Below are 27,601 nucleotides of genomic sequence, written 5' to 3' on the forward strand. Positions count from 1 at the left end.
ACTTTCATGATTGAATGCCAAGCTAGAGTCGTAACCTGATCACTCCACAACTTACAGATGTTAAAGCGTAGGTACATGTTGTGGCAGTGCACTGAAATATCTGAGTGATGGCACAGGTTACTCAAACCCTTGAACAGCTCACAGTCAACAGAATACCCAGTGAGTGAATGCTGGGTCTTCTAAACTGAACACAGAATAATAAGACCGAGGGTAGATTCGCAGATCTTGCCCTGGTCTTAGGTAAAAGAAGACTGGCCATAGCATGGAAATCACCCAATGCTCCATTGAGCACTAGGTGAAAGGCTGACTTTCTTAGATGGGCAGAGCAGAGACTGTTACTTTGCAAGGAAACAGACCAGAGGAGGGGCAGCAAGCAGGCTTATGGAATGGGACATGACACTAATGCAGTTCACACAACTCACCAGGGAGAATGATGAGAGAACACCTTGAACAGGGGCTGAGGCTGCAACCTAAATAAAATGCAATATCGTCAAAATACCCAACTAGCCATTTGTACAGCCAGGGTAGGATGTGCTACACGATCACAGAATACCAAGACTAGAAATGCCCAGCCAACACTGACCTACAGAAAATGTGGGCACCCAAGGACTGGAAAACATTTGACATACTGGTAGTAGCTAAAAGGGACCTCTTGGGGTATATGGGTCATTTGAGGGAGAAAACACAGTGTAATAAGGCTTGAATAATGTCTTGCAAGCTGACAGTTGGATACACTTTTTTTGAAAAAGATGTTTATGCATCTATCCAACTGGAAAAAATAGGGTGTGTGCCAAGAAATAACTCATATAAAAGTTATTGTTCATATTTGTTCAGACAATATAATATTGTTTGTGCTTCAGATAATCAAAAATATATTTTGTCTACACAACAACACCATACAAAATCAATTTTGATACGTTTTCTCTGAATAGGTCTAGTCTGCACATTGACACAATAGAATATCTGTTTGTGATAGCTGAGATTCCCAATTGAATATCACACTTCAGCACACCGTCAAAGATGTAGTTTTGATACCTGCTCTAAGTATCAAGTCTTATCTGCACAACTTTGGTGCTTCAGGTTTAATATCTGGTCTGGGAGTGGAGGAAATGAACTTTCAAAACAGAGAATCCAGTTAACATAACTGCATGGAGAACAGAAGGAAATGTCCACACGCTGGCGCAATAGTAGTTGAATACAAACACAATGCCGCGCCTTCACACCAGAATCATAGGGATTCCATTTACAATATCAGACCACTGGCACAATGGATAATCTGGATAGGGTATCTGCCCTAAGAATACAAACAGTGGTCTAAGCATGGCCAAGGTGGAACATCTAGTTAAGATGTCTGCCCTGAGAGTGGAATGTGTCACCTGTGAGCCAGGGAGTCCAGTTAAAATATTTGCCCTGGGAGTAGAATGTGTGCTCCACGCACTTGTACCAGGCAGAATCTAGCTGCGATATGAGCCTCGCATTGGTCACTACCACATTTCCTACCTCTTGTGCTTCTACATTACCTCTGGTCGTCAGCTCCACTCGGACTGCCATTCAGGACTATCCTCCAAAGGTCTGAGGCGACCAGTTCCCGCTGGTCATTCACTAGGTTGACACTGGGCAGCTGCAGCTCACACACTTTGCTTTCAGATAGACTGAATTCTCGGAAGGCGATAAACGACTGCTGCAGTTCATCCCAGTACTCCAAACTGCAAGGAACCTTTGAAGACAGCAAAACACAAAGTGACTGTAAGTTTCGACAAGAACATAGTTGGGAAAGTGCCAGCATTCAAAGTTGATATTCCAAGCTTAATGCAGAACAGATATGATTAAACATGAGCCCTGAACATAATGCCCAGCCCAGGTGACAATCACGTATGTTCAGAGTACTGCATTAGAATGTATCCATCTACACTGTCGTTAAACTCCACACTTGTTATCAGTGGAAGAACATTTCGAAAAAGGAGCAACACAAGATCTGTTCCATTGTACAAAAGCCATAAGAAAGTTAATGTATAATCAATATAGATGAAGTAATGAAATGAAATTAAATTCGGTTTTGTATAGCGCCCGTCTGCCCTAAGGACTCGTAGCGCTTAGGACGAGTGGGCAGGGACAACAATCAGGCTGTGCAAACTAGTGAAAAAGGAAGGTTTTCAAAAGTTTGCGAAACTTTTGTAGATCAGGTTCACTACGCATGGTGGGGGGCAGGGAGTTCCAAAAGGAGGCAGCATTCCATTCAAAATGATTTGTTAGACATAAATATGCCCTAAAGCGAGACTCACAAAAGAACCACAAAGAAATGTGATCAGGGTTGGGGAAGTAATCTAAATGTCCAGTTACCTCAGAAGTGGCAATCATCCCTCTCATGAAGCCCTGCTGCAAAGTCCAGCAGACTTTGCTGGGCTGCAACACAGGCACTAAGGTTTATGATAAACGTGTGACTATACTGGGTATCCTTGATGCTTGTAGGGCGCCACTTGGCGTCCCTCCTGCTTTCCTTTCATTCATTCATTCATAATAACTTTATTGCGACTATAACAGTCATAAAAGCACAACAATTAATAACAGTCAAAAGAACATTTCCCATAACAGTATAGAATAAAATCTGGTGATGTCATTTACAGGGGTAAGGAGCCATAAACTTCCCCAGTTGTTCAAAACGAAAAACAGTTTTAGATTTATATTAGGTTTTAAAATTCTAATTTAAGAAAATTAATAAACATATCACAGAATTTGTTAAAATACTCCAGAGGGTAACAACTAATTAAGACAGTCACAATTGGCTAAGTATCAATTTTCAAAAGGTGCCTTCATTTCAGCCACATTGCCTGGAGGAATTTAGAGATTACAACCACATACACTGGGTCTGTATCAGATTTTAAAATTCTATAGAATACAGAGTAATCCCTAATACCCAAGTTTCTACACAATTGTATGATCCATTTAGACCTAGCATGCTTATATGCCGGGCAGAAGAAGAGTACATGGATATCTGTTTCCTCCGCCACTCGGCATCCAGGGCAAAGGTAGCAGGCCTCATCTGACCACTTGCTAGTTATTACAAAAAGTGGTAGGGTCCCATATCTAAATTGGAGAAACAACCTCCTTGTCAGCAAAGGGTGTATTGAGTCTAGGACCTGATCAAATTGATAGTGTGATTTAAAATTAAAAAAACAATGCGTCAAACTCGTAGCTCTAGTCGCTTGAATTAAGCTAGTCAATTTAAAATCTCTTAGTTCTTTTTGAGGTGGCTGGGTAGGACTCCTCCGGGGAAACCCATAAGTCCTCCCTACCAATAGCACGGAACGAATCCCTCACGAAAGACAGCCATGGTATACTACCCACGGTCCCTGGTAACAATAGTAGTGCCTTGAGTTCCTCCCTGTAGTGTCTCAGCTCGACTGTACTCCATAGCCGACGCCAATAAAGCAAGGGTCGACTCGAGATTAAGTCCACTACTGGGAGGATACCCAGGTCCATCCTAAGGGGGACCAAGGGGGTATTTATTGGCAAGGCCATAATACGTCTAATGAACTTATTTTCAGTGAGGGTCAGTGTAATTGATTTACTATGGCCCCAAAGTTTCGCCCCATACATAGAAGCAGAGCGTGCTTGTACTTTGTAAATTTCTAGGGGTGGGCTTATTGCCTTCAGAACGCAAGCCTTCTGCACTTTCAGTAATACCCCTATTGCCTGTGTGAGCTTCAAATTAGCCTTATCAGTTTGTGGCCCCCAACCCATTTTATCATTCAGGGTTAAGCCCAGATATTAAAAAATATGGACTCGCTCTAACGGAATATCGTCCATTACTGGGTGTGGGTAGGTAGTAGGTTTGGCATTGAAAACCATGTATTTTGTTTTACTGATATTACCTGAGTTTTCTCCTTTTAAAAAACTGGGTGAATTCCCTTAAAACTCGCTGCATCCCCATAGGTGACTTTGAGAGGAGCAGGGTATCATCCGCAAACATCAATGCGGGAAATTTGCATGATGCTATTTTCGGGGAATCCAAATCCTTTACGGCAAGTAGATCGTCAATTAAGCCATTAAGGAAGAGTGAAAAGAGGGTCGGCGCGAGCACACAGCCCTGCCTCACCCCCTTGTCGACAGGGAAGGGGGCTGTCAGTCGAGCATCTTTGCCATATCTTACTCTGGCATACGTGGAGGCGTTTGAGTTGGAAACAAAGATAGGGTGGTACCCCCATGCCCAGTAGGATACTCCATAACTGGTCGCGATCAACCATATCAAACACAGATTTCAAATCCACGAAGGTAAGATAGAGACTCCCACCTTCCAAAACAACGTGCTTCCAGTATATCAACTGCAACCTCAACAACTGGTCAACAGTTGAGATCTTAGCTCTAAAGCCAGCTTGTAACGGGGTTAATATATCACGGTCTTCCATCCAGTCCTGTAGTCTCCCTAGTAGTAACCTCCCATAAAGTTTTTGAGAGACATCAATAAGGCTAATAGGCCTATAGTTCGAGGGTTCCATCGGAGATCCTTTTTTATAAATTGGAACAATCTCGGCGCCTGCCCACGTCGGCGGTGCGGGAAGGCCATACAAGATTGCATTAAATAATGATAACAAATATGGAGCCCAGACTACCTGTTCACTTTTGAACAGGTCGGCCAGAATTCTATCCAGTCCTGGGGCTTTATTAGGCTGTAATTTAGCTAAAGCAGATGTCAGCTCTCCCATAGTACATGGGGGTGCATCGCGTAAAAAGTCATGGTTAAAATTACACAATGGAGTTTTGTTAAGACTTGTGTCTGGGTGGGATCTAGAATATAATTCCTTAAAATATGAATACCAGGCATCCTCATCAATATTAGGGTCAAGAGTGGTTCTACCTTCCACTTTCCCAGAGTGGACCAAGTTCCAAAAACTTCTACTGTCTTTTTGGTCCAAGGCCTTCTTGATCTAATGCCATCTATCTGTTTCCCACTCGGACTTCGCATTTACAATTGTTTTCTTATAGGCCGCCCTAACTTCCCTGATACGGAGGCTATCGGCCCCTTTTAATGTAGCCAACAGGGTTAGTTTCGCTTCCTTACAAGCTTTCGAGTACTAAGATATCTTGTCACCACCAGATTTATGTTTGATAGGACCACTATTAAAAAAGAAATCGGCCACGACCAGAGCCATTTCTTGATGTAATGTACTTAGGTCACTATCAAAACAGGGGTTTGTTAGATTTGCCACGACAACACTAGTTCTCTCTAGCAGGGGTATAATGCTAGCATATAATTTTGACATTATTTCCTCCGATTGCTTTATCCTGGACCATCTAATCCGTCTCCCACCTTCTACAATCACCAAATTATTTTGGTACGGCTCTTCAATATCTCTACTTGAACCGCCCCACTGAAAGTCCAATTCCATAACTAGAGGGTTGTGGTCGCTTTCACTTCGCTCTCCTACAGCGAAGTCCACCACATTATGCCACAACTCTACACTGGTCAGGATGTAATCGATAACCGTGGCCTGTCCAAACCTCCTAAAGGTCGGGCGCCCAGGATTGTCACCAGAGAACCGGCCATTACAGGCCCTTAGGGAAAAAGACAGAGTTAAAGAGGTTAACTGTAGGACTAGAGGAGTCCATCGATTAATGGGGTACATGTTAGGTGGAGGAATTGACCAAATAAGATCCTCCTCGGTAGTGATTGGTTGCATGATTCCATTAAGTGGCTCGAAATGACAGTTGAAATCTCCACAAATTAGAAAATGTAGATTCCCTGTCAGTCGGTTCAGAAGGTTTAACAGCCTATCTATCGTCGATGATGTCCCACCATACTGAACTGGTCGAGAGTAAATGTTAATAATGGCAAGTTTCGGTAGGTTCTTGTGTGATAAAAGAATACACGTAATGTCTGGGGAGTGTGTCTCGATTCGTTTGACCTTACATCCTAGGTGTGAAGCCACCCATATGCATAATCCCCCCGACGGTCTACCCTTGGGTCGCTTCACTGCACCCTCACAATATGCTACAAACCCTGCCCTAAATTGTGGCTCTACTGCCCACGTTTCCTCGAACAAGCATATCTCGTGGGAGTCAATATATTCCCCCCAGTCCACTTGATCTAATTTGGAAGCGAGTATCGCAGTTTTCCAGGATAGGATTCTAGGGCCACCAGGAGTTAATTTTAGATTCGAGCTACCCATTCCCTCCAATAGGGGTCTATCGGCGATCCCATGATTGCTAAATTCAGGGATGGTCGGCAGAGTTCCTGTTATGCAGTAGCCAACTTCTCCACTACCATGATCGCTTGTGTTTGGACACATAACATTCACATATTCCCCCACTTTTCCCACTAGACTAGGCACTGGATCCTTATTGTGCCCCACTCCACCAGATGATCTTAAAGATTGGTCTAGATCTCCACTCACTGCTGCCCTTGCAATGGTATGTTTTCCCAGGGTTATAACCTGATCAATATCGTCAGGGGTCAGTCAATCCACCAAGTCAAGTAGACTAAATCTATTATTCAGAGGTACTGCTGGCGATTTCTCACCGTTCTCCCCATTTGCACAGGTTGTCATCCTAGCTAGATGGCCCCTCATACCCTTCGCTAGCTCATGGTTTCCCTGGTTGTGCGTAGGATTCTGGAGGGATGTAAAAGTAGCTTAGGGCCCTGGCCTGTATGGAAGATTGTGAGTTTACCAATGCGCCCCAGCAGACATGCTCCACAGCCCTTGGGTCTTCAAAATTGGCGACAATACAATCTCCTGGTGTGTTTTTTAGTCTGCATCCTACCCAACTCACCCTTCTCACAAATAAGATTTTAGACTGTACCTCTCGGGGGAGTGGTCTATTGGTATTTAACCAGTGTATTGTCTTATTTTTTAGTTGATCATAAGATTCTAGTTGACCTTGCTTAAGTTCTGGGACACCAATCAGAACAGCAACATAGGGCGAGCCCTCAGGGGGAAGATCTAAATAGTGGTGTACATTTTCTACCTCCTTACCAATCCGGTTCCTCCTCGGAGCTGGACCGGCTAACTGGGATTGACCCTGTGGTTCTCCATGGGAGGTACCACGACCACCCTGTGTCTCTACGGGCGCTATAATTTCTCCAGTGGCTGTTTCGGACCTCAAATTATTGTGGTCCATTGGTCGGGCTACCAAGCCCGCGGTTGTTGTTAGATTAATACCTGGAAATACCGCAGACTCCCCTCTTCCTCCCTCCCTCAACAGATCTCTGCCTTGTCCACAACCCACTGTTTTGCTCTTAGTGCCTCTCACAGCAATAGTTAGTGAGGATTCAAGTTTCACAAGCCTATTCTCAATTGATGAAAGTCTCATTAATATAGGTTCCAAGGATGATTTCATAAGGGCACCTATTTTTAGCCAATATTCATTGTCAGTCTTTGGCAGTCCGGTAGCAATTTCATCTACACTCCCGCCATTTGCCACTTGCAATATTTGAGGGGAGGCCTCAATGGTTATAGGGCCCGCCTTTGGGCTCTCTCCCGGTTTACTCAGCTTGGATACCTTGGGATTCTTCACCTTCTGTTGGGTTCCTCCTCGCTTCCTCTTTAAAATTACCCCCTGTGCGTGTTCCTTAGGTTTGGTGGGCTCTTTGTGGACCACAGCAATGCATGAGACTATGGTTTTAGATGACATTTGCAGTGCTTCACTTAGGGGTGGCGTAGGACGTGAAACATCTCCGTCAATAGTAATGGCTGGAGTTTCATCTTGCTGCGGACCTGGGCTCGACGTCTGGGAAACAGTGGAAGGAAGGGACTCGGGGTTTCTTTGAGGTGAGCGAACATTCATTATCGCCCCCAATGACGACCGCTTTGAGAATATAGGGTCCATAGAAGGTTTGCGCTCGGTGATTGCTATCTCATGAGCTAGCACAGATCTTAGAGAAAGGGCCCAGCCCAGCCTCTCACGGGCCCGCCCTTAGCCTGGGCTTCGCCCGGCGCGCGCCCGCGCACTATCCACGCAGCGGGTGCGGGGACTATGAGGCGGCTGTGGCCAGGTCTCGGCGGCACAGCGGCACAGGTGTGGTGGATTTCAGGGCTCCTGGGACTTCGAGTCCCTACACAAAGATGTACTTCTCCCCCAACAGAGCGGCTCCATAACCTGCTTTCCTTTCACCATTCCACCTTCATTCATAATTGTGCGAGTTCACTGAGATGTTCATGCATCCATTGTTTACATTGCTATTTTACCTGTTCCTTGATATGTTTCTTTCACTCCTCTATGACATTACACCTCTTATTATTTCTGAAGAGTCTGTTAGCTCCTCTCACATTTTCCCCACCCACTTTACACACACGCTTCATTACCCGTTCCAACATGGCGCCCACAGTCACCACACGTTAGTCCTTCCTTGATTTTCACGATTACCCTCCTCGCCCCGTGTTTACATAGAGTCAGCTTCATCAGAGACTCTTCACTTCAACCCGGCGACTTTACGTTGCAACTTACTGACCCGGAGACTTTGACAGTCCCCCCACAGAATCCCGCTTTGGTAAGCCCCGATAGCGTTTGGCAGTGAGCCTTAAACTTACTTGTACCCGCTCCTCGAGCGTTTCCCTAACTATTTTCTTTTCACTTTGTGATCCGTCCAGCACCGCATTTCAGCCCGACATACACGTGAGCATTTTTTCACTTGTTTTCCCTATTGTTGCCACTCGCTACCCGCTCACAGACTTTGTTTCTCCCTTCTGGGTGCGCCTACTATTTTCTTGCACATTTGAGCCATCTTGACAGTATATTTTATGTGTGACGGTTACCTCTGCATCTTTTGCGCACAGACTTCTGTTTGTTCATATTCACCATTGGGAATTGTTTGTTTTGTACACAATTATTTGTTAATGCTACGCTGATACAAATGTAGATCGTTCTCATTTCTTACAGAGCTCCTTGAAAAAGGGTAATCGACCCGAAATGCATTGGAGCAACGTTGATTTTGTGTAGAGCCTAATTAACTGGATGCAAATAATCCATTAATGAAAAGGTTTATGAAAACATGAAAATCAATTCAATTTAAATAAATTTTTGAAATTCATCGGAGTCTATATCTTTGAACCAGAGGGAGTGCCCAAATACTGGGATGTGCGCATTGATTTGTTCACACATACTCATAACCTTTACCATCACTCATTAAGCGTATCTACCACTGCAACCTTTCACCCGCACCCACACATAACAACAGACCCCATGCAATGCTATTAAATCGTGAGCCAATGTGAGTGCATACATTACTGGGTCTTCATTGCTGCCAATAGGTGTGGAAGCGTTAATGACCCTACATTGTAAAATTAAGGACTCTGAAGATTGCACCCCAATATGGCTGCATTGCACTGCATGTTGAGAACAAGTGAACCATGTCAACCTTGGGACCTTCACATCCTGGGCAACAACCCGAATTTGCTGAGCCCCATTCTGATATCTCAGCTAGGGTAATATAAAAATTCAAAAATAGTATGAAATCGTAGAGCCCTTAGTCGAGTTAGTGTTAGGGTAAATTGTGTAGCTCATCGGGACAGGTCATCACGCATCATATTTCTCCTGAATTAGTTTAATATACAAGTCAAATATGGTATGAGCTTGCCTAGTAAAAAAAAAAAGACTTTTAATAATTTTTATAAACATAGTGGGGGACGGCTTTCTGAGATAGCAAGCGAGCTAAGGATGCAAACTGAATTGCAAACTGAATTTATAAGTCCTTTAAAAATAATTTCTTTATTGCGATCAGAAAACTTCAACAAAAAATCAGTAAACTCTAAACATTCGAGAAATGATGTATTCGGCATCCCTAACTCTTGTTTTATTTAGTAATATGATTTTATATAGCTGCCAGTAAAGATATTACCAATAGCTCACGTTTGATTCTTCTGCCAAATATTACTGAATGAATCCTGAGAAATTTGAGGTGGGTTCCTGTGACCCCAGGAAATCCTGGTAACATTCAGTCGTAGAATTTTTAAACATTTCCTAAAGTTTGCCCAGAATAGATAACAAGCATTTGCAATGCAATAGGTCTCGCAATAGAAAAGTTTGAGCTTTTGGTGTGTAAAATGTAAATATTTTTTAATTATTGTTTATGTTTTTCAAAATATAAAAGTATTAATTTTGTTATTAGAAATGCCAATAGTTCTAAAGTTAGCAAATGTTACATCTATAGCATTAGTAAAGGTACATGTTTAGTTTTCCCCTGTCTTACATGTATTGATCTGACAAATCACAATGTTTTAACAAGAACAGAAGTGAAAACATTTAAAATCTTTTTATGACATTTGTAATAAAGCTTGAAACATTGACAGTAAATATTTGAACCAGTTGTTGTTGAATGGTTGCACAGATTGATGCTGTGGTGACGCTGAGTGATGTTGTTTTGGGGACAAGTGATGCTGTGGCGTTCAGTGATGCTGTTGTAGCGCATAGTGATGTTGTGGTGCCCCTGAGTGATGCTGTGGTGGTGCTGAGTGGTGCTGAGTGGTGCTGTGGTGGTGCAGAGTGGTGCTGTGGTGGTGCTGAGTGGTGCTGTGGTGGTGCTGAGTGGTGCTGTGGTGGTGTTGAGTGATGCTGTGGTGGTGCTGAGTAATGCTGTGGTGGTGCTGAGTGGTGCTGTGGTGGTGCTGAGGGATAATGTGGTGGTGCTGAGGGATAATGTGGTGGTGCTGAGTGATAATGTGGTGGTGCTAAGGGGTGCTGTGGTGGTGCTGAGTGATGCTGTGGTGGTGCTGAGTGATGCTGTAGTGGTGCTGGGTGATGCTGTGGTGATGCTGTGGAGATGTTGAGTGATAATGTGGTGGTGCTGAGTGATGCTGGGGTAGCGCTGAGTGATAATGTGGTGGTGCTGAGTGATGCTGGGGTAGCGCTGACTGATGATGTGGTAATGCTGAGTGGTGTTGGGGTGGCGCTGGTTGATGCTGTGGTGGTGCTGAGTGATGCTGTGGTGGTGCTGAGTGGTGCTGTGGTGGTGCTGAGTGATGCTATGGTGGTGCTGAGTGATGCTGTGGTGGTGCTGAGTGATGCTGTGGTGGTGCTGAGTGATGCTGTGGTGGTGCTGAGTGATGCTGTGGTGGTGCTGAGTGGGGCTGTGGTGGTGCTGAGTGGGGCTGTGGTGGTGCTGAGTGATGATGTGGTGGTGCTGAGTGATGCTGTAGTGGTGCTGAGTGGTGCTGTGGTGGTGCTGAGTGGTGCTGTGGTGGTGCTGAGTGATGCACAAGTTACTACTTGTGTAACGATATATTTGTAAGAGACATTAGTTAGTATTAGATTCCTTACCTTAGAATATCCCCAGGCGTCAGACTGGATCCGGAATTTTTTTGCGTAGCAGTACCCTTGCGCGTCGGTAGGCGTCGTCTGCGGCTCCGCGTCCGTCGTCGGCGCCGTGATGACGTCGTCGGAGTACTTAGACGCCGCATCCGCGTGCTGACGTCAGTTCTTAGACACAGCTTTTCCGCGCCAGAAGCTCTGAGCCATGTTAAAAACCAACACTGGTGCCATTGAAACTAGGGCCCTGAAAGGGGATAACCCTAACCCTAGATATCGGTTCGCAGAACGGGGAGGATGGGTGGGTCGGTAAGGAATCTAATACTAACTAATGAATCTTACAGATATATCGTTACACAAGTAGTAACTTGTGCATTTGAAAGAGACACGTTAGTTTTAGATTCCTTACCTTACAATAGAGGATTGTAAATCTCCTGATGCGGAAGCCGGGAGAAACGCTTGTTGCCACTTTTAATTTTTGGTGTATTATTGTGTATTTTAACCTACCTGACACATTTCCCGGGCATCCCCGCGCAGCGGACTCTAGCGCTGACGTGGGCTATTATTCTTGATTGCCGCCATTTCCCCGGAACACTGAGGCCACGCCCCCCACACCACGGTACTTTAGGCGCGCTGAATGCGAGAGTGACCAGAGGATTGTAAATCTCCTGAGGCGGAAGCCGGGAGAAACGCTTGTTGCCACTTTTAATATTTGGTGTAATATTGTGTATTTTAACCTACCTGACACTCTCCCCGGGCATCCCCGCGCAGCGGACTCTAGCGCGGACGTGGGCTATTATTCTTGATTGCCGCCATTTCCCCGGAACACTGAGGCCACACCCACTACCCTCAGGCCACGCCCCCGCACCATGGTACTTTAGGCGCGCTGATTGCGAGCACGACCAGAGGATTGTAAATCTCCTGAGGCGGAAGCCGGGAGAAACGCTTGTTGCCACTTTTAATATTTGGTGTAATATTGTGTATTTTAACCTACCTGACACTCTCCCCGGGCATCCCCGCGCAGCGGACTCTAGCGCTGACGTGGGCTATTATTCTTGATTGCCGCCATTTCCCCGGAACACTGAGGCCACGCCCACTACCCTCAGGCCACACCCCCGCATACTATAAATATGTGCATCTCCCGGACGCGCAGCGGACGAGCGCAGCGGGCGCGCCTAAGGCAAGCCCGTCTGCGCCCGTCCGCGACCGACCGGGGCAAGGGGCACCCCACTATGCGCATCCTTTAACATACACCGCTGAACAATTGTGCTCCCTAAATAAAAACTGTCCACTAAACCCTGCAACGCTGTCCTATGTTCAAAACCTCGGCTTTGCCTCTTCTACGCTCACCACACCCTCTCCCCTTCCCCTCCCCACTGCTGTCCTCCTACTAAACACAAGATCAGCCGTTAAGCATCAGACTGAAATATTTGACCTTCTAGATTCCAACTCCCCCGACCTACTGTTCTTAACTGAAACTTGGTACAGATCGGACTCCCTACCCAGCGTATTGGCAGCCCTTCCACCCCACTACTCTATGATTCGTGCAGATCGCCCCGAAGAGAGAGCAGGTGGTGGTGTAGCCCTGATTGCCCGCAAGGAACTCCATTTTCAGATACTAGCATCGCCCAGGCTGCCAGTAGCCGACTGCCTTGTAGTACCTTCAACTTCCTTTAAGACTCCTATTACTCGCGTACTAATGTACCGCCCACCCCAGCCGATCCCTGGCTTTCTTCCTGCCCTCCAGGATTTACTGGCCACCTTAGTAGTCAACAATGCCGCTGTCCTCGTTCTGGGAGATTTTAATTTCTGGCCCACTGACCCGGCTGAGGACACTACTTCCAAAGACTTTACTCAACTGCTTCTCAGCCTCAATTTCATTCAGCATGTTCATGGCCCCACCCACACTCGGGGCCACATTCTCGACCAGATCTGGTCATTAAACATCCCGACCTCCATTCCCATTATCTCGCCTTGCCTATGGTCGGATCACTCTTTACTCGCCTTTTCCTTGGATTTGAGTCATAAAATAACATCTTCCCCCCCAAAAACACCTGGGCAAGGAACTGGACTCAAGTCGATATTCCATCCCTGTGTAACTCCCTAGTCCTCACCTGCCCAGATCTCTCGGGCCTAGCTCCACACTCCCAGGTTGCCATTCTGGACCACTGGCTCACCAAAGCCTGCGACCCAGTAGCTCCCATGAAGCGGATTACCATCAACCGCACCCACAATGCAAACAAGTGGTTCAATTCTGGCCTTAAAACCAAGAAACTAGAGCTGCGGCAGGCTGAACGAGCTTGGAGAAGGGCCTATTGCCCGACCCGTAGACAATTCTTCATTACCAAACTTAGGGAATATAAACAAGCCATCCTGACAGCTAAAACAGAATATTTCTCGGGTCGCATCTTAGCAGCAGAAAGCCAGCCTCGTGAGATTTTTTCCACCGTCCACGAGCTAGCATCATCAGACAGAACTTTTCCCAAGATTCCCCCCTCCCAGGCCCTATGTAACTCGCTCAACGAGTTTTTCATTGAAAAAATAGTTTGCATCAAAGCCAACATCCCCTCTTCCCCGCCCACCTTCACTTACCCGCAGCCACCTGACAATAACCGGTCCCTTACCACCATTCCCACACTGACCAGAGAATCCCTGCTCCCTCTACTGAAGCGTGTTAAGTCGCGCTCCCCAGCTGACATCTGCCCGGCACGCATTCTCTGTCAGATTATTACTGAATGCTCAGTCCCCGCCCTCACCCTTCTGAATAACTGCCTCACGCTTGGTTCTGTCCCTTCTCCTTTCAAAACTGCCACAATTCTTCCCATACTAAAAAAAACAGGCGCTGATCCATCCTCCCCGGCAAACTATCGCCCTATATCCCTTCTCCCTTATTTGGGAAAGGTAGCTGAGTCCCATGTCACCCAGGTGCTCAGCTCTTTTGTAGAGGACAGTAATTATCTTGCACCCTGTCAGGCGGGCTTTCGTCCCCGCCACTCCACTGAGAAAGTGGTTATTTCGGTCATGGACCAACTCAGGGAGGGACTTGACACCAACACTCCTCAGGCCCTGGTCCTCCTAGACCTGTCCGCCGCATTTGACACGGTGGACCATTCCATCCTTTTGTCCCGTGTCAAGGCGGCGGTCATGGGGGAGCAGGTACTAACCTGGATAAGTTCCTTCCTGGCTGACCGCACTCAGGCAGTCCACCTTGCTGAATTCTCCGCCCCGCCCCGTAGGGTGAATTGTGGCGTCCCTCTGGGCTCTTCCCTCTCTCCCCTCTTATTCAACCTATACATCTTCCCTCTCATTTATGCACTGCAACAACTGGAGGTCACAGTCTACAATTATGCTGATGACCTCCAACTCATTTTTAATTTCTCTTCCCCCCTATCAGGCACCGCTAGCTTCCAGTCCGTCATGCTGTTTATCCGGGATTGGATGAATGCAAACCATCTCAAACTCAACGCGGATAAAACAGAGCTGATCTTGACTGGAGGCAGTGGCAACCCGTGGTCTTCTTCCTTTTGGCCCCCCTCCCTTGGTTCTCCTCCCACCCCTTCTTCTTCAGTTAAAACCCTTGGTATCACTCTCAATCAGCATCTGACACTTCACTCTCACATTAGCTCTGTTGTTTCCTCTTGTTTTTTCTCCCTGCGTATTATTAGGAAAGTATCCCGTTTTTTCTCCCCTCTGCACTCAAACTGATCGTAATGGCCATGATCTTATCTAAGATCGATTACGGGAACATTATTTACAATGGTGCCCCTGCCTATGCTCTTCAGCGCCTCCAGCTGGTGCAGAACCAGGCTGCCCGCCTGGTACATGGCCTATCTAAATATCATCACTCCTCACCCCTTCTTTTTGCCCTTCACTGGCTTCCCATGAAACAACGTGCCCTTTTCAATCTTGCCTTCCTCACTTTTCAAGCTCGGGCGGGCACTGCCCCTGCTTTTATCAACTCTACCATCACCAATTACTGCCCCTCTAGAGCGCTACGCTCCTCCTCTAAATCTTTATTAGTTATCCCCCGGTTAAAGAAAAAAAGATCGGGAGGCCAGAAATTCTCGGTCTTAGCGCCCACCTTCTGGAACTCTCTCCCGTCCCCGGTCAGATCCTCTCCTTCCTATCTCAAGTTTCGCAGAGTCCTCAAGACCTTCTTGTTCCAAAAAGCTTTCAGCCTATAGTCTCGTGCGCCCTCCCCAGCCCAGGAACCCTCTAGCGCCAAGAAACTGCACAGTGAACGTGCGCTTTATAAATATTTTAAAATTCAAATACCCCAGCAATACCAACCACGGTGGTGGGTCTGCGAACCAATAATCACACCAGAAAGTCCTGGAGGACAGAACGGCCAAAGAAGCCATCCCTCCGGACTTGGCTGTCCAGGCAGTAGTGTCTTGCAAACGTGTGCAGCGATGCCCAGGTAGCTGCCTGACAGATGTCTTGCAAGGGCACTCCCTGGCCCAGGGCAGTTGTAGTCGCCGTGGCTCGGGTGGAATGAGCCCGCAATCCAACAGGGGGCTCCTTCTTAGCCAAGGAGTAACATGCCTGGATACACAAGACCATCCACCGGGAGATGGTCCTTTTGTGCACCGCTTTCCCCTTCTTAGCGCCCACGTAACCAACAAAGAGTTGGTCATCCACCCGGAACTGGCGTGTGCGATCCAAATAGAATGAGAGCGCACGTTTTGGGTCCAGACGGTGGAGCCGCTCTTCCTCTTTAGAGGGATGCGGGGGGGCCGAAAGAATTTTGGCAAAGTGATAGACTGCCCGATGTGGAAGGCCGTGACAACCTTGGGCAGGAAAGATGGCAGGAAAGATGGCTTAGTACGCAACACCACTTTGTCCGGATGGACAGAAAGGAAAGGTGGAGTACAAGAAAGGGCCTGGAGCTCACTCACTCTCCTGGCAGAGGTGATGGCAACCAGGAAAGCAGTCTTCAGAGTAAGAAGGCGGAGAGGACAGTTGTGAAGTGGCTCAAAGGGAGCGCACATCAGAAACGTAAGAACCAGGTTCAAGTCCCACTGAGGCATCACAAACAGAACAGGAGGGAGAGTGTGTGTGATGCCTTTAAGAAAGCGATTTACAATAGGGGACTTGAACGAAGAAGGTTGATCAGGCAGCCTTAGAAAGTCTGAAAGGGCAGAAAGGTAGCCCTTGATAGTGCCCAGAGCAGAGCCCTTCTGGGCAAGAGAAAGAAGGAAGAGAAGAACCTCAGAGAGAGGGGCAGCAAGAGGATCCACAGCCTTTGCTGTGCACCATGCCACAAATCTGTTCCACCTGCAAGCGTATACCGACTTTGTGGAGGGACGCCTGGCTGCCAGAATGACGTTACAGACTTCAGGAGGCAAGTCAAATGGCCTCAACTGTCGCCGCTCGATCTCCAAGCATGGAGGTGGAGACTGGCCAGGTTCGGGTGGAGGACCGTCCCCTTTTGCAGCGACAGAAGGTCCTCCTGAAGAGGCAGACGAACCGGGGGATCGACTGACATACTGAGTAGCTCTGGATACCAGTACCTTCGCGCCCAGTCCGGAGCCACAAGGATGACGTCGGCCCGGTCGCGCTTGATCTTCTTCAGCACTCTGGGCAGAAGTGGTATAGGCGGAAAGGCGTACAATAGACCGCAACTCCACTCGCGACGAAAAGCGTCTCCGAGCGAGTGCCGCCTTGGAAATTCCAACGCGCAGAACTGATGACATTGCGCGTTCTCTTCGGTGGCGAATAGATCTAACCAAGGCTCTCCCCATTGCTGAAAGAGGCCTTGCGCCACGTCCGAGTTAAGACGCCATCCGTGATCCATCATGCACCGACGGCTGAGGTCGTCCGCCCTGGCGTTCAGAGAACCTGCCAGGTGTTGAGCCACCAGGGTCACGCCCTGGCGGTCCAGCCATTGCCAGAGGCGCAGAGCCTCCTGGCAAAGGGTCCACGACCCCACCCCGCCCTGTTTGTTGCAGTACCACATGGCGGTGGTGTTGTCCGTGAACACCTGCACTACACTCCGCCGGACAGAGGGGAGGAATGCCTTCAGTGCTAGACGAATCGCCCGTAACTCCAACCGGTTGATGTGGAGCCGGGCCTCCGCCGGAGACCAGAGGACTCTGATCTCCGCCTCTCTCATGTGGCCACCCCAGCCCTGGAGGGACGCGTCCGTCACAACTACGTGCTCCGGTTGGGGAAGGGAGAGGGATCTGCCGCTGACCCAATCGCGGTCTGTGAGCTACCACTACAGCTGTCTCGCAGTGCCCTCCGAGATCAGGACGTGGTCGGACAGGTTGCCCTGATGCTGGGCCCACTGAAACTTCAGGTCCCACTGCAGAGCCCGCATCCGCCACCTGGCGTGATGCACCAGTAGGATGCAGGAGGCCATCAGCCCCAGAAGCCGCAGCGTCAACCTGACCGAGACCCGGGATAACGGCTGAAAGATGGGAATCAGAGCCTGAATATCCCGGACCCGCTGTTCGGGTGGATAAACCCGAAACCGCGCCGAGTCGAGAACCGCTCCGATGAAAAGGAGCTTCTGAGAGGGGCACACGTGTGACTTCGGCACATTGATGGAGAACCCCAGCCGGTGCAGGAGATCTGCCGTAGTCTGGAGGTGGCTGACGACTGTCTGGGGCGAGCCCGCCTTCAACAACCAGTCATCGAGGTAGGGGAAGACTGAAACCCCTAACCTGCGCAGATGAGCTGCGACCACCGCCATCACCTTTGTGAACACCCGTGGGGCGCTGGTAAGGCCGAAGGGGAGCACGGTATACTGAAAGTGCTCGTGGCCAACCGTGAACCGCAGGTAGCGCCGGTGGGCCGGCAGGACGGGGATGTGGAAATAAGCGTCCTGCACGTCCAACGCTACCATCCAGTCTCCTGGGTCCAGGGCAGCTAGGACCTGAGCCAGTGTCAGTATTTTGAACTTCTCCTTCCGGAGGAAGCCGTTGACGTTCCTTAGGTCCAAGATAGGGCGTAGGCCCCCTTTGCCCTTCTTGGGTACCAGAAAGTAGTGGGAGTAGCAACCACACCCTACTTCTGGCCCAGGAACGCGCTCGATGGCCCCCTTGGCCAAGAGGGCCGTAACTTCCTCCTGCAGAAGTCGCAAATGATCCCCCGATACACGGTGGTTCTGCGGTGGCATGGCTGGAGGAGTCGCCTCGAAGGGGAGGGAGTAGCCCCTTCGGACGATTTGCAGCACCCACTCGTCCGATGTGACAGTGCGCCAGTGGAGGTGGTGATGGCGAACCCTGCCGCCCACTGGCGTCACATGGGCCTGAAAGCACGGACTAGGAGGGTTTTGAGGCGGATGCTGCGGGGGAAGGTGTGGACTGACCTCGCCGTTGTCCCCGACCGCCGGGACGGCGGTTCCCACGGCCGCCACCGCGTTGGGTATTACCTTGCGGAGCGTGGCTGGCAGCACGTGTGGGTACACCCCTTCCGTGGCCACGAAAGGAGTGAAAGGCAGCCGATTGCTGGCGCGGGGCCGAGAGGCTCAAGGACTTGGCCGTAGCCCTGGAGTCCTTAAAGCGCTCAAGCGCATGGTCTGCCTTGTCGCCAAAGAGGCGACGGCCATCAAACGGCATTTCCATCAGTGTGTTTTGGACATCGGCCGAAAAGTTGGCGGACCTCAACCAGGCGTGGCGTCTGACTGCCACCGTCGTTGCCATCGCTCTGCCTAGTGAGTCGGTGGTATCCAGCCCACACCGGATAGAATATTTGGCTGCATCCCAGCCCTCCACAAGGGCTTGGCCGAGTTTGGCCTGTACCTCCAACGGACACTCTGGCAGCACTTCCGCAACCGTATCCCACAGAGAGTGGGTGTAGCGGCCCAAGAGGCATGTGGTATTGGAAGACCGCAGTCCCAGACTAAGGGACGAGAAGATCTTTTTACCGTACTGCTCGTACCTCTTGGATTCCCTGTCAGGCGCCGCCGAAGGGAATGCGGTCTGGGAATTGGAGGCCTGGATGACCAGGCTCTCGGGGGTGGGATGTTATGTTATGTTATGTTATTTATTTTCTTCTATAGCGCACGGCTACTCCGAAGAGCATCCCAGCGCTTTAGCGAAGAGAACCTGATACAGAGTAACAACACAACAAACTAAAAACTGAAGAGAAAAAAACCAAAGAACCCCTATGCAGAAAAGAGCCAAGTCTTTAATTCCTTCCTAAAAACAAGAAGGTTACTTGCCCTTCGTAAAACCAGAGGTAGCTCGTTCCAGCCCCGCGAAGCCAGATACCGGAAAGCCCGGCCTCCAGTTCTGGAACGCTTAATGGCAGGCACAGCCACTTTGGCCAAAGAAGCAGATCGTAAAGCCCTGCTAGGCAGATCGTAAAGCCCTGCTAGGCAGGTAAAAAGAGAAGCGGTGGACAGGAAACATGGGTCGCCCAGGGCCGGGCGGTGGCGTCTGGCCACGTTCCTATCTACGGGCGAACCCGTAGCGGGCTTGGATCAAGTGCCCAAAAGAACGTCGGTCAAGGCCTCGTTAAACGGCAGCAGAGGTTTGGCTGAGCATGACTGCGGCTTAAGGACCTCAGTGAGGAGGTTAGTCCTCACAGCCGCGACGGGGAGCTCATGGCCCAAGGCCTTGGCTGCCCTCATCAACACCACACTATAGGTTGCCCCCTCCTCCGTAGCCACGGTAGGAGGCGAGACAAATCCAGTGTCAGGCGAAGTGTCTATACCACTGACCTCCCCAAGTTCACCTGCCCAGTCCTCATGACACTGGCATTCACGTGCCAGAGGGTCCTCAGACCCCTCCCAATCCTCCTCATCACCCATCCCCTGGTACTCAGGGTTATCAAAAGATGGGACCGGTTCATGGAAAACGAATTCTCCGAACGGCGTCTGAAGCGGCGCCCAGCGGCGCCGCACCGCCGCCGGAACCGGGTCGAGGGAGGCGTCGGGGACGGCGCCGGAGGTGACACCTGAGGGGTCACCGCCGGGGAGGTCGTTAAATCCACCGGCGACGCCCCGGATCCGGAACCGTATCCAGTGGGGCCCTGCGGCGCCGGGCCCGAAGGCGCCGGCTGCGTTGGAGCCGAAGCACCCGACGGCGTCGGGGCCGGAGCGCCCGATCCACTAGGACCCCCAGACGGTTCCGCTGCGCCCGAAGGAGCGCGGAGCCCGTCGGAGGAGAGAGGGACCTCATGGCCATGAGGAACCGCTCGATCTCCTCCGGCGTCGCGTGAGGCCCAGGGACCGAAGGGTATGGAGCCGGACGCGGCGCCTGCGACTCCGACGGAGCCGCGTGGGCGGTGCCACCCGAACCCCTGGCCGCGTTGCGCGAGCGTCGGGGGGAGTCGGAAGAGCGATGGCGTCTCTTCGACTTCTTGTGCTTACCTGACGACTTCGACCCTGAGGAGTTATGTCGACTCCCGGAGCTATGAGGGCTCCGCTCCCGCGACCGGTCCCTCGATCTCCGTCCGGACCGGGACCTCTCTTGGCGCGGGGCCAACTGCCGGAGTTCGAGTCGCTTACGGGACCGCTCCCGTCTAGCTTTCGAAGTGAGGGCCCGGCAGTCGGAACAGGCCTTGTCGTCGTGGTCGACGCCGAGACAGTGACGCCTGGGGATATTCTAAGGTAAGGAATCTAATACTAACGTGTCTCTTTCAGATGCTGTAGTGGTGCTGAGTGGTGCTGTGGTGGTGCTGAGTGATAATGTGGTGGTGCTGAGTGATGCTGGGGTAGCGCTGAGTGATAATGTGGTGGTGCTGAGTGATGCTGGGGTAGCGCTGAGTGATGTTGGGGTAGCGCTGAGTGATGCTGGGGTAGCGCTGAGTGATGCTGGGGTAGCGCTGAGTGATGCTGGGGTAGCGCTGAGTGATGCTGCAGCAGTTATTTCATACAGGGACACATTCTTTTGTAGCAAGCAAGGGGTGAGTAAGTGATTTGCGCTGAATCACAGGATGTTCAGCAGACGTCCAAAGCCCGGAGCCGGCAATTCTGAGCGTTAAGCCACACCCTGTCTTGGTTCTGTAATGACAGCCAGAGCAGAGAGCGAGAGAGAGGGGGCTTGTACCTGGCTTAAATGCTTGATATGTTGGACAGGTCAGTGTTTTCGGGTATAACGTACGGCGTCAAGCCCTTAGCCGTAGGCTGCACGCATGCCCTTCGAATTATGTTCTGACTTTCTTGCTGGGGGCACAGATTAAGTCGCCGATCCTTTTAATATCTTTCCCCTGCCATATAAAGATGTGATTACCGAGTCCCACGCTGTTTAAATGTAAACAATGTAAGTATGCTTCAGCTCACAAGTATGAATCCGCGCAAGGCCAGCTCTGCCTTCCATCCTTCAGCGCACGCTACGTTGGGATTTAGTCCAGTTATTCGCAGCGCTTAGCATTTGTAAACTTGCGAAGTGAGGCCGTGGTCACGATCTGTATTATTTTCAGTTCTTAGAAACAACAGCAGTGCGCAATCCTCCCTGTCCGTGGACAGCTGATAAGATTTCACCGGGTGCTCGTGGCTGGAGGTGGGTAGACTTTGCTCGCTCGTGCACACGCCCGGGGCGAGGCAGATTCTAAAGTACACACCCTGCTCGTTGCGTCTAGGCCCCAGCCATTCATTCGCATTTACAAATAAACGTACCTTGTAATGAGACTTAACGACGGGATTTGTAAGAGTTAAAAAAACTAGAGTCAGTGAGAGCTGGGCCCAACGGACGGTTGTATGTATAGTGTCCTGGCGAGATGGTGAGCTAGGCGTGTATGAAAAGAAGGTAGGAACTATACTTCTGTGAGGGCAGGATCTGAAGATGGGGAGAGAGAGTGCAAGTTGCCTAAAGAATTGGAGTTTGTAGTATTTCTTTCAAACATGCCCCTAGAATTACTGAGTCCCACGCTGTTTAAATGTAAATCGACGTGCCTCGCGCGGCAGCAGGAACGAACGGTTGTATGTATAGTGTCCTGGCGAGATGGTGAGCTAGGCGTGTATGAAAAGAAGGTAGGCGCTATACTGTTAAAATGTGGAATTTCAAACCATTCATTAAGCAGGATGGCTCCGTCTAGTGGTCCTTGTGCAGTGTGTACTGAGCCATGTGGTATGATGTGATGTGATATATTTTCTGCCAATGTGCAGTGTAAAGTCCAGTAGCCTTGCTAATACATGTTTATGTGATCGAATCTGGAGTGATAGGGTATGCTGGGTTGTTTTTGGGGTTGACGAGTGAGAGGAAAGTGTGAAGAAACCTGGCGGGAGGATCCTATTTGAAATGCTAACTTTGTTCAGCTGTGCATGGATGTGTTTCGAGGTCGTAGATGGTTGGTGTGAGTCAGTGGCAGAGACAGTAAGGTATCATGCAGATGAGGCGAATGATAACTGAAAGGGGACAGGAAAAGGAAAGAAGCGGAAGGAAAAAGACAGGAGGAAGGAAAAGGTGTAGAGAAAGGAAGGTGAAGGAGGAAGACAGTCGGAAACGAGGACGGAGGAGGGGAAGGGGTGAGTAGACTTAAGAGGAGAGGCAGGAGGATGAGAAGGAAGGAAACGAGGACGGAGGAGGGAAAGGGGTGAGTAGACTTAAGAGGAGAGGCAGGAGGATGAGAAGGAAGGAAAGGAGGACGGAGGAGGGGAAGGGGTGAGTAGACTTAAGAGGAGAGGCAGGAGGATGAGAAGGAGTAGAGAAGGGTGGGAGGGAATTAAAGTGGGAACAGCTAAAGGAACAAGGTTTGGAGATGGTGGGCAGAGAAAACTGCAGGACGAGCACTGGGGGAGGGCTATTAAATGAAGTGGGCGGAGAGGAGCCGAAGCAAAACAAGCGGCCGGGGGGCGGGGAGCAGATCACCGTGAAAGAAGTGTAATTAGGGGGAGGAGAAGTGAGGCCGGGTGTGCTGGGGTGAGTAGAGATGCAAATCACGGCCTGTGGCCGTGAAAAGTGAAGTGAATAATTAGGGGAGGAGAAATGGCAGAGGCCGGCCGAGCGCACGCTAGGGAAGCCTGTGGGAGTGAGACTGATGCCTTTCATGTGGGGAAATGCGCGTGCTTGTGGTCATGTGATTCTCGTAAACTGTTGGAAATCCGCTTTTTGAGAGTCTTTTGAGAGCCTTGGGTTTAAGACTTGGTTTAGCGGTGGTTTAGCGCCATTAGACTCACATATTCATTCCTGCGGAATGGAATAGGCGAGACCTAAAAAGGTGCAAGAGTCTTGAGTTTGACCAGTTTAAAAAATCTAAGATTAGCCATAATTGACCAAAACATGGATTAGTTTTGAAGTAAGGAATACATCCCAAAAAAGATGGCGGTGTTGCAATATTTTGGAAACTGAGTAGTAGAACGGTCTGCTAGGTAGATCCTAGAACACTTACTCTTCTACGAGGAAGTTAAACAACTTTCTATGGTCTTCTGGGTTTTTTATTCAAAGGACAACAAGGTCAGACAGAACGTTTAGATTCGGCATGCACACGTATCTCACAATAAATAAACTGTCCAGGCACTTATTCTTAATAAAAATGACTATAAAAATAATACAATAAAACATGGTTAGTAAACCTATTAAAATAGCTCACAATGCTCAACCTTTCTCAGTAGACTAAGTGGGGATCTGCAGCAACACATGTGGTTTAGGTTATGCATATATACAAATTATAAGCCAAAATGGCTTTATTCCGAAAGAGGGTAGGACGGCACAGCCTGAGTAGCCAGTCAGGTTTAATATTCTTTGGAAATGTTTGGAGGGAACATATCTTTTAAATGCCTCTATAAGTAGAAATGGAACAGGTCCATGTAAACGGAGTGCCAAAGGTGCACGGGCACTGATTTGCTTGAGAAGAGCAGACATCCCACAATGTCCCCTTGCGTTTGTGAATTGGGACCAGACAGCACTCTGGCCAGTCAGAGGCTGTTTGGAACCCTTGCTTCTCTAGCAGACTGGCACACAGAATGATCAGGCTGCCCATTTGTTCTGTGTAAGGTTGTGGTTTTGGTGATATCTTTAGCTATAGACCTTTGTTCAGGTGTTGCAGTTACACCTATAAAGTCTTTGGCTGATATGCAGGCACTAGCTTAATCTAAGAAGCATTCATGCTCGTTTAGAAGTTAGTTAGGTAGATCCAAATCAGACAGATACAGTTTGGATTTACATGTTTTGTATCAGAGGTGCAGCAGTGCAGGGGGCACACAGGGAATGGGGCACAGCAGCTCTGAATACTGGTAGTACTTATGGAACACGACTCACAAACACCAGTTACACTTGAGGAATAGTTATGACAGCCTACACAAGTTTACACAAGGAAAGACAAGGCAGAATGATCACTGGCCTGAAACCTACAATTATTGATCTGATGCAACCCCCATTAGCCATGTGAAGTATTCATAGGGACAGTAGTCACCCATGATGCAAAAGCACCACTTTAGCTGTATCTCAATAACTCATCAGAGCTTAGCGCTCTGTTGTTGAGTAGCATCCAAAATAGGTACATCTGCCATCGGACTCGTGACTTAAGTCTAATGCAAAGCAAAACATACCGGAGTAGTCAATGAGAAAATGAGGAACATAGATAGTGTGCCAGCCTTTCAACCCAACACTTATGTTGTAAGCCACAGATCTAAAGTCATATGTTTCCGAAATTATACATGTATTCAACCATTTCACTTAGGTAAGGGCCATATATAATGTTCTTTAAGTGCTGATATATGAATTTGCACCACCCAAAAACGGTACTTTAGCAAAAATAAAGCAACAGCATTTTTGATCCATTGAAAATATTGTTTGCAGCCTTATATGTAAATGGAGATCAAGAACGCCTAATTTATATTGTACTAAGAGACATTGGAATTAAAAGTTAAAATACAATGTGCTATAGCTTCATGAAATAATTAAACCGGGTAAATATTATAATTATGCACACTTACAGTCACTTCAGCACAGTTGGGCTACTCAGACAACAACGGTGGCACTGGTTTATTATTGAAAACGTATTTCTGCCACCAATCAGATATGTCAGCGGTCAAAGCATAAGGCATACTTATGGCATTAAAGCCTGTAACTTGTTCATATGCTGGATGCTAAGTAGCACCAAGTAAGACATTTTAAAACTCCTGGTGGTATGAAGAGGTATTGGGGAGCAGACGGAAGAGGTCCCTAGGGGATTCACATCCATAAAACACATAAAAGGTGATGGGAGAAATGATTGCAATAAGTCTAACCACCGGCAATCGCTCGTGGTAGCATTCCAAACCATTGTTCTTTTGACCACTATGCCATCTCCATTTGGGACCAGCCATATACAAATTAGTTTTGACCCTGCTCCAATAGGTACAGTCTAGCCTGAACTGGCAGGCAAGGTGCTCCCTTAACTAAAACTCAGGCAGCTGAGGACCGGTTTCACCCTGATGGGGTTCGTCTATTGTGTGTACCTTGGTTCCAATGGCACAATGAGCACTGGACCAATGGAACTCTTGTAACCCAAGACCATTTTCGCTCTGATTGGGGCTCCTCAGTCGGATATAGCTTGGTTCTACTAGGCACAGTGACCACAAAACCCACATCTGGACGCACTCATGACACTTAGGGTGGTACATCAAACACACAAAAGGTGATGGGAAGAATATATCCAATAAGTCTAACCACTAGCAATTGCTTGGTTTGTGTGTTTGATGTACCGTCTTCTCAAAAATCCATGGGTGACTATGTGGAGCTGATCAGGGAAAAATTATTAACATTAAAAAAGAGATAAGGGGGAAGCATGGAGAAAAGTCAGGCGGAGGCTGTAAGGATGAAGCAGTTCGTATTTTAGCTTATGCCAGAACTAGCTTGCAATTCTTGTTAGAAAGTCAATTTCGACGCTGTACTTTTCCTAGCTCTTCTATGGGAAAATTATGTAGGGTTAGAGTAGTTGGCCTCTATATTTGTGGTCATGTTATCTTTACGAAAACTCCATGTAGGGTCCCATTGTTTTCATCTGGATTTGGGCCTTGTAGGTGCGGTCATCCCACGTACTCTATTTTGCAGGAGGACATTAACAAAATATTCAGGAGACATCAACATAAAAGGCAGATGAATAGTGACTTTCATCATTCATGTGCGATTCAGGGAAACTCTAAAATGGTTTGTGTCCTTAATGTAAATCCAGAACTAAAATTAAAATGTCATACCCTTTATAAAATTTTATTATACATATATGCTTTTAGAAGGCAATAGTCTGACGATGTAAAAAACATTTCAGAAGACCTGTGATTTTAAAATACTACTTATCATTTAATTGATATGTTTCAAGCTGTGCGAGGTGGCAGTTGAAAACATGTTCGAATTGCTATGGATTGGAAAAATGTCTACAGGCCACTGAGAGAGCGCCATGTTATTTTGAAAATTGTAGGGGTGCACCATAATCCCGAGTAGTCAGCACCCACATATTTAGAGGGTGTTACTAATGTAGTTTAGAAATGTAATGTTAGGCTGGGAATCAGCACAATATGTAGTGATGAGTTTATTAATTAGAGACTAATGTAGAGTTTTAATCGAAATGCAGTGTTGCCTAATGTAGAAATTTTATCATATGTGAAATGTCGTGTTAGTAAGAAATGCTTTTGAAGTATAGACGTGCTTATAAATGAGTGGATTAACATAGGGTTTAATGAAAATATATGGCTTGCATTGAAAGTAGAATTAATGCTATATAGAGGTGAAATGTAATGTCATGTTGTATTAGAAATGCATTTAAACGTGCAAGGGCCTGGGACATGCTGAAGCCAGTGGAGGCCTAACTGTAGCTTTTGTTAGCTTTAGTTGAGAAGGAATGATTTTCTCTCTTCGGGGAAGAAGCTGTCCTCAGCAAATACTAAATTGTAACTTCAAATGTTTGCAGAGATGTTCCCATGTGTTTCAGCTTGCAGGTGCAAGGCCACAAGGCTCGTTAGGTAGAAGAGTCCATTGTTTAGGAGTTAGGATAGTAGGCGCCAGAGCAGAGGAGCTGCCAAAGAATTTGGGAGTGCAACATTTAGCGAGGAAGGTGCCTGGGACCCAAGGACACACCAACGGACGCTTGATGGAAAGGTGCCATGCTGGAAAAGTCAGAAGATCTGTACCTGCCAGAGGGGCGTACCTCTGGGCGTGTTGACAGTTTTTGGGATTTTGTATTATGGACAGCACCCGAGGGTGGAGAGCAGATTTTGTTAGGGGATTGAGAGAGCAGGATGTAGGTACCTGTAGAGGGAGTTTGGGGAACTTAGGGCAGAGAGGGTTGTAAGAAGGAGCATCTTAGAACAAGTTCGATAGTTAGACTACCTGCCTGAAGAAAGTGAATGTACTTCTTTGGAAGTCTTCACTGCTGACACCTTTACTCTTGTCTGAAGGGAATGTTAAGTAGGGATGTCACTTTAGAATAGTGTAGGGACAGACTAATCATTTTTCTTTTCTTTTGTAAATGCAGTCCAAACTTCAAGCAGGGA

General features: G+C 48.2%; 1 protein-coding gene across 4 annotated transcripts in view; it reads right to left on the bottom strand.

Annotated features, from left to right (window-relative positions):
• The window catches only part of VPS13B (vacuolar protein sorting 13 homolog B), a 3,181,000-nt gene that overhangs the window by 495,629 nt on the left and 2,657,770 nt on the right, over positions 1–27,601 (bottom strand). For all 4 annotated transcript variants that reach the window (XM_078686964.1, XM_078686965.1, XM_078686963.1 and 1 more), the window contains exon 40: positions 1,521–1,717. In XM_078686964.1, coding sequence (XP_078543090.1) covers positions 1,521–1,717 — 197 coding nt within the window. The remainder of the gene's footprint in view (positions 1–1,520; positions 1,718–27,601) is intronic.

Source organism: Lissotriton helveticus, chromosome 4_1 (genome assembly GCF_964261635.1).
Source record: "Lissotriton helveticus chromosome 4_1, aLisHel1.1, whole genome shotgun sequence".
In the NCBI taxonomy this organism is placed as follows: Eukaryota; Metazoa; Chordata; class Amphibia; order Caudata; family Salamandridae; genus Lissotriton; species Lissotriton helveticus.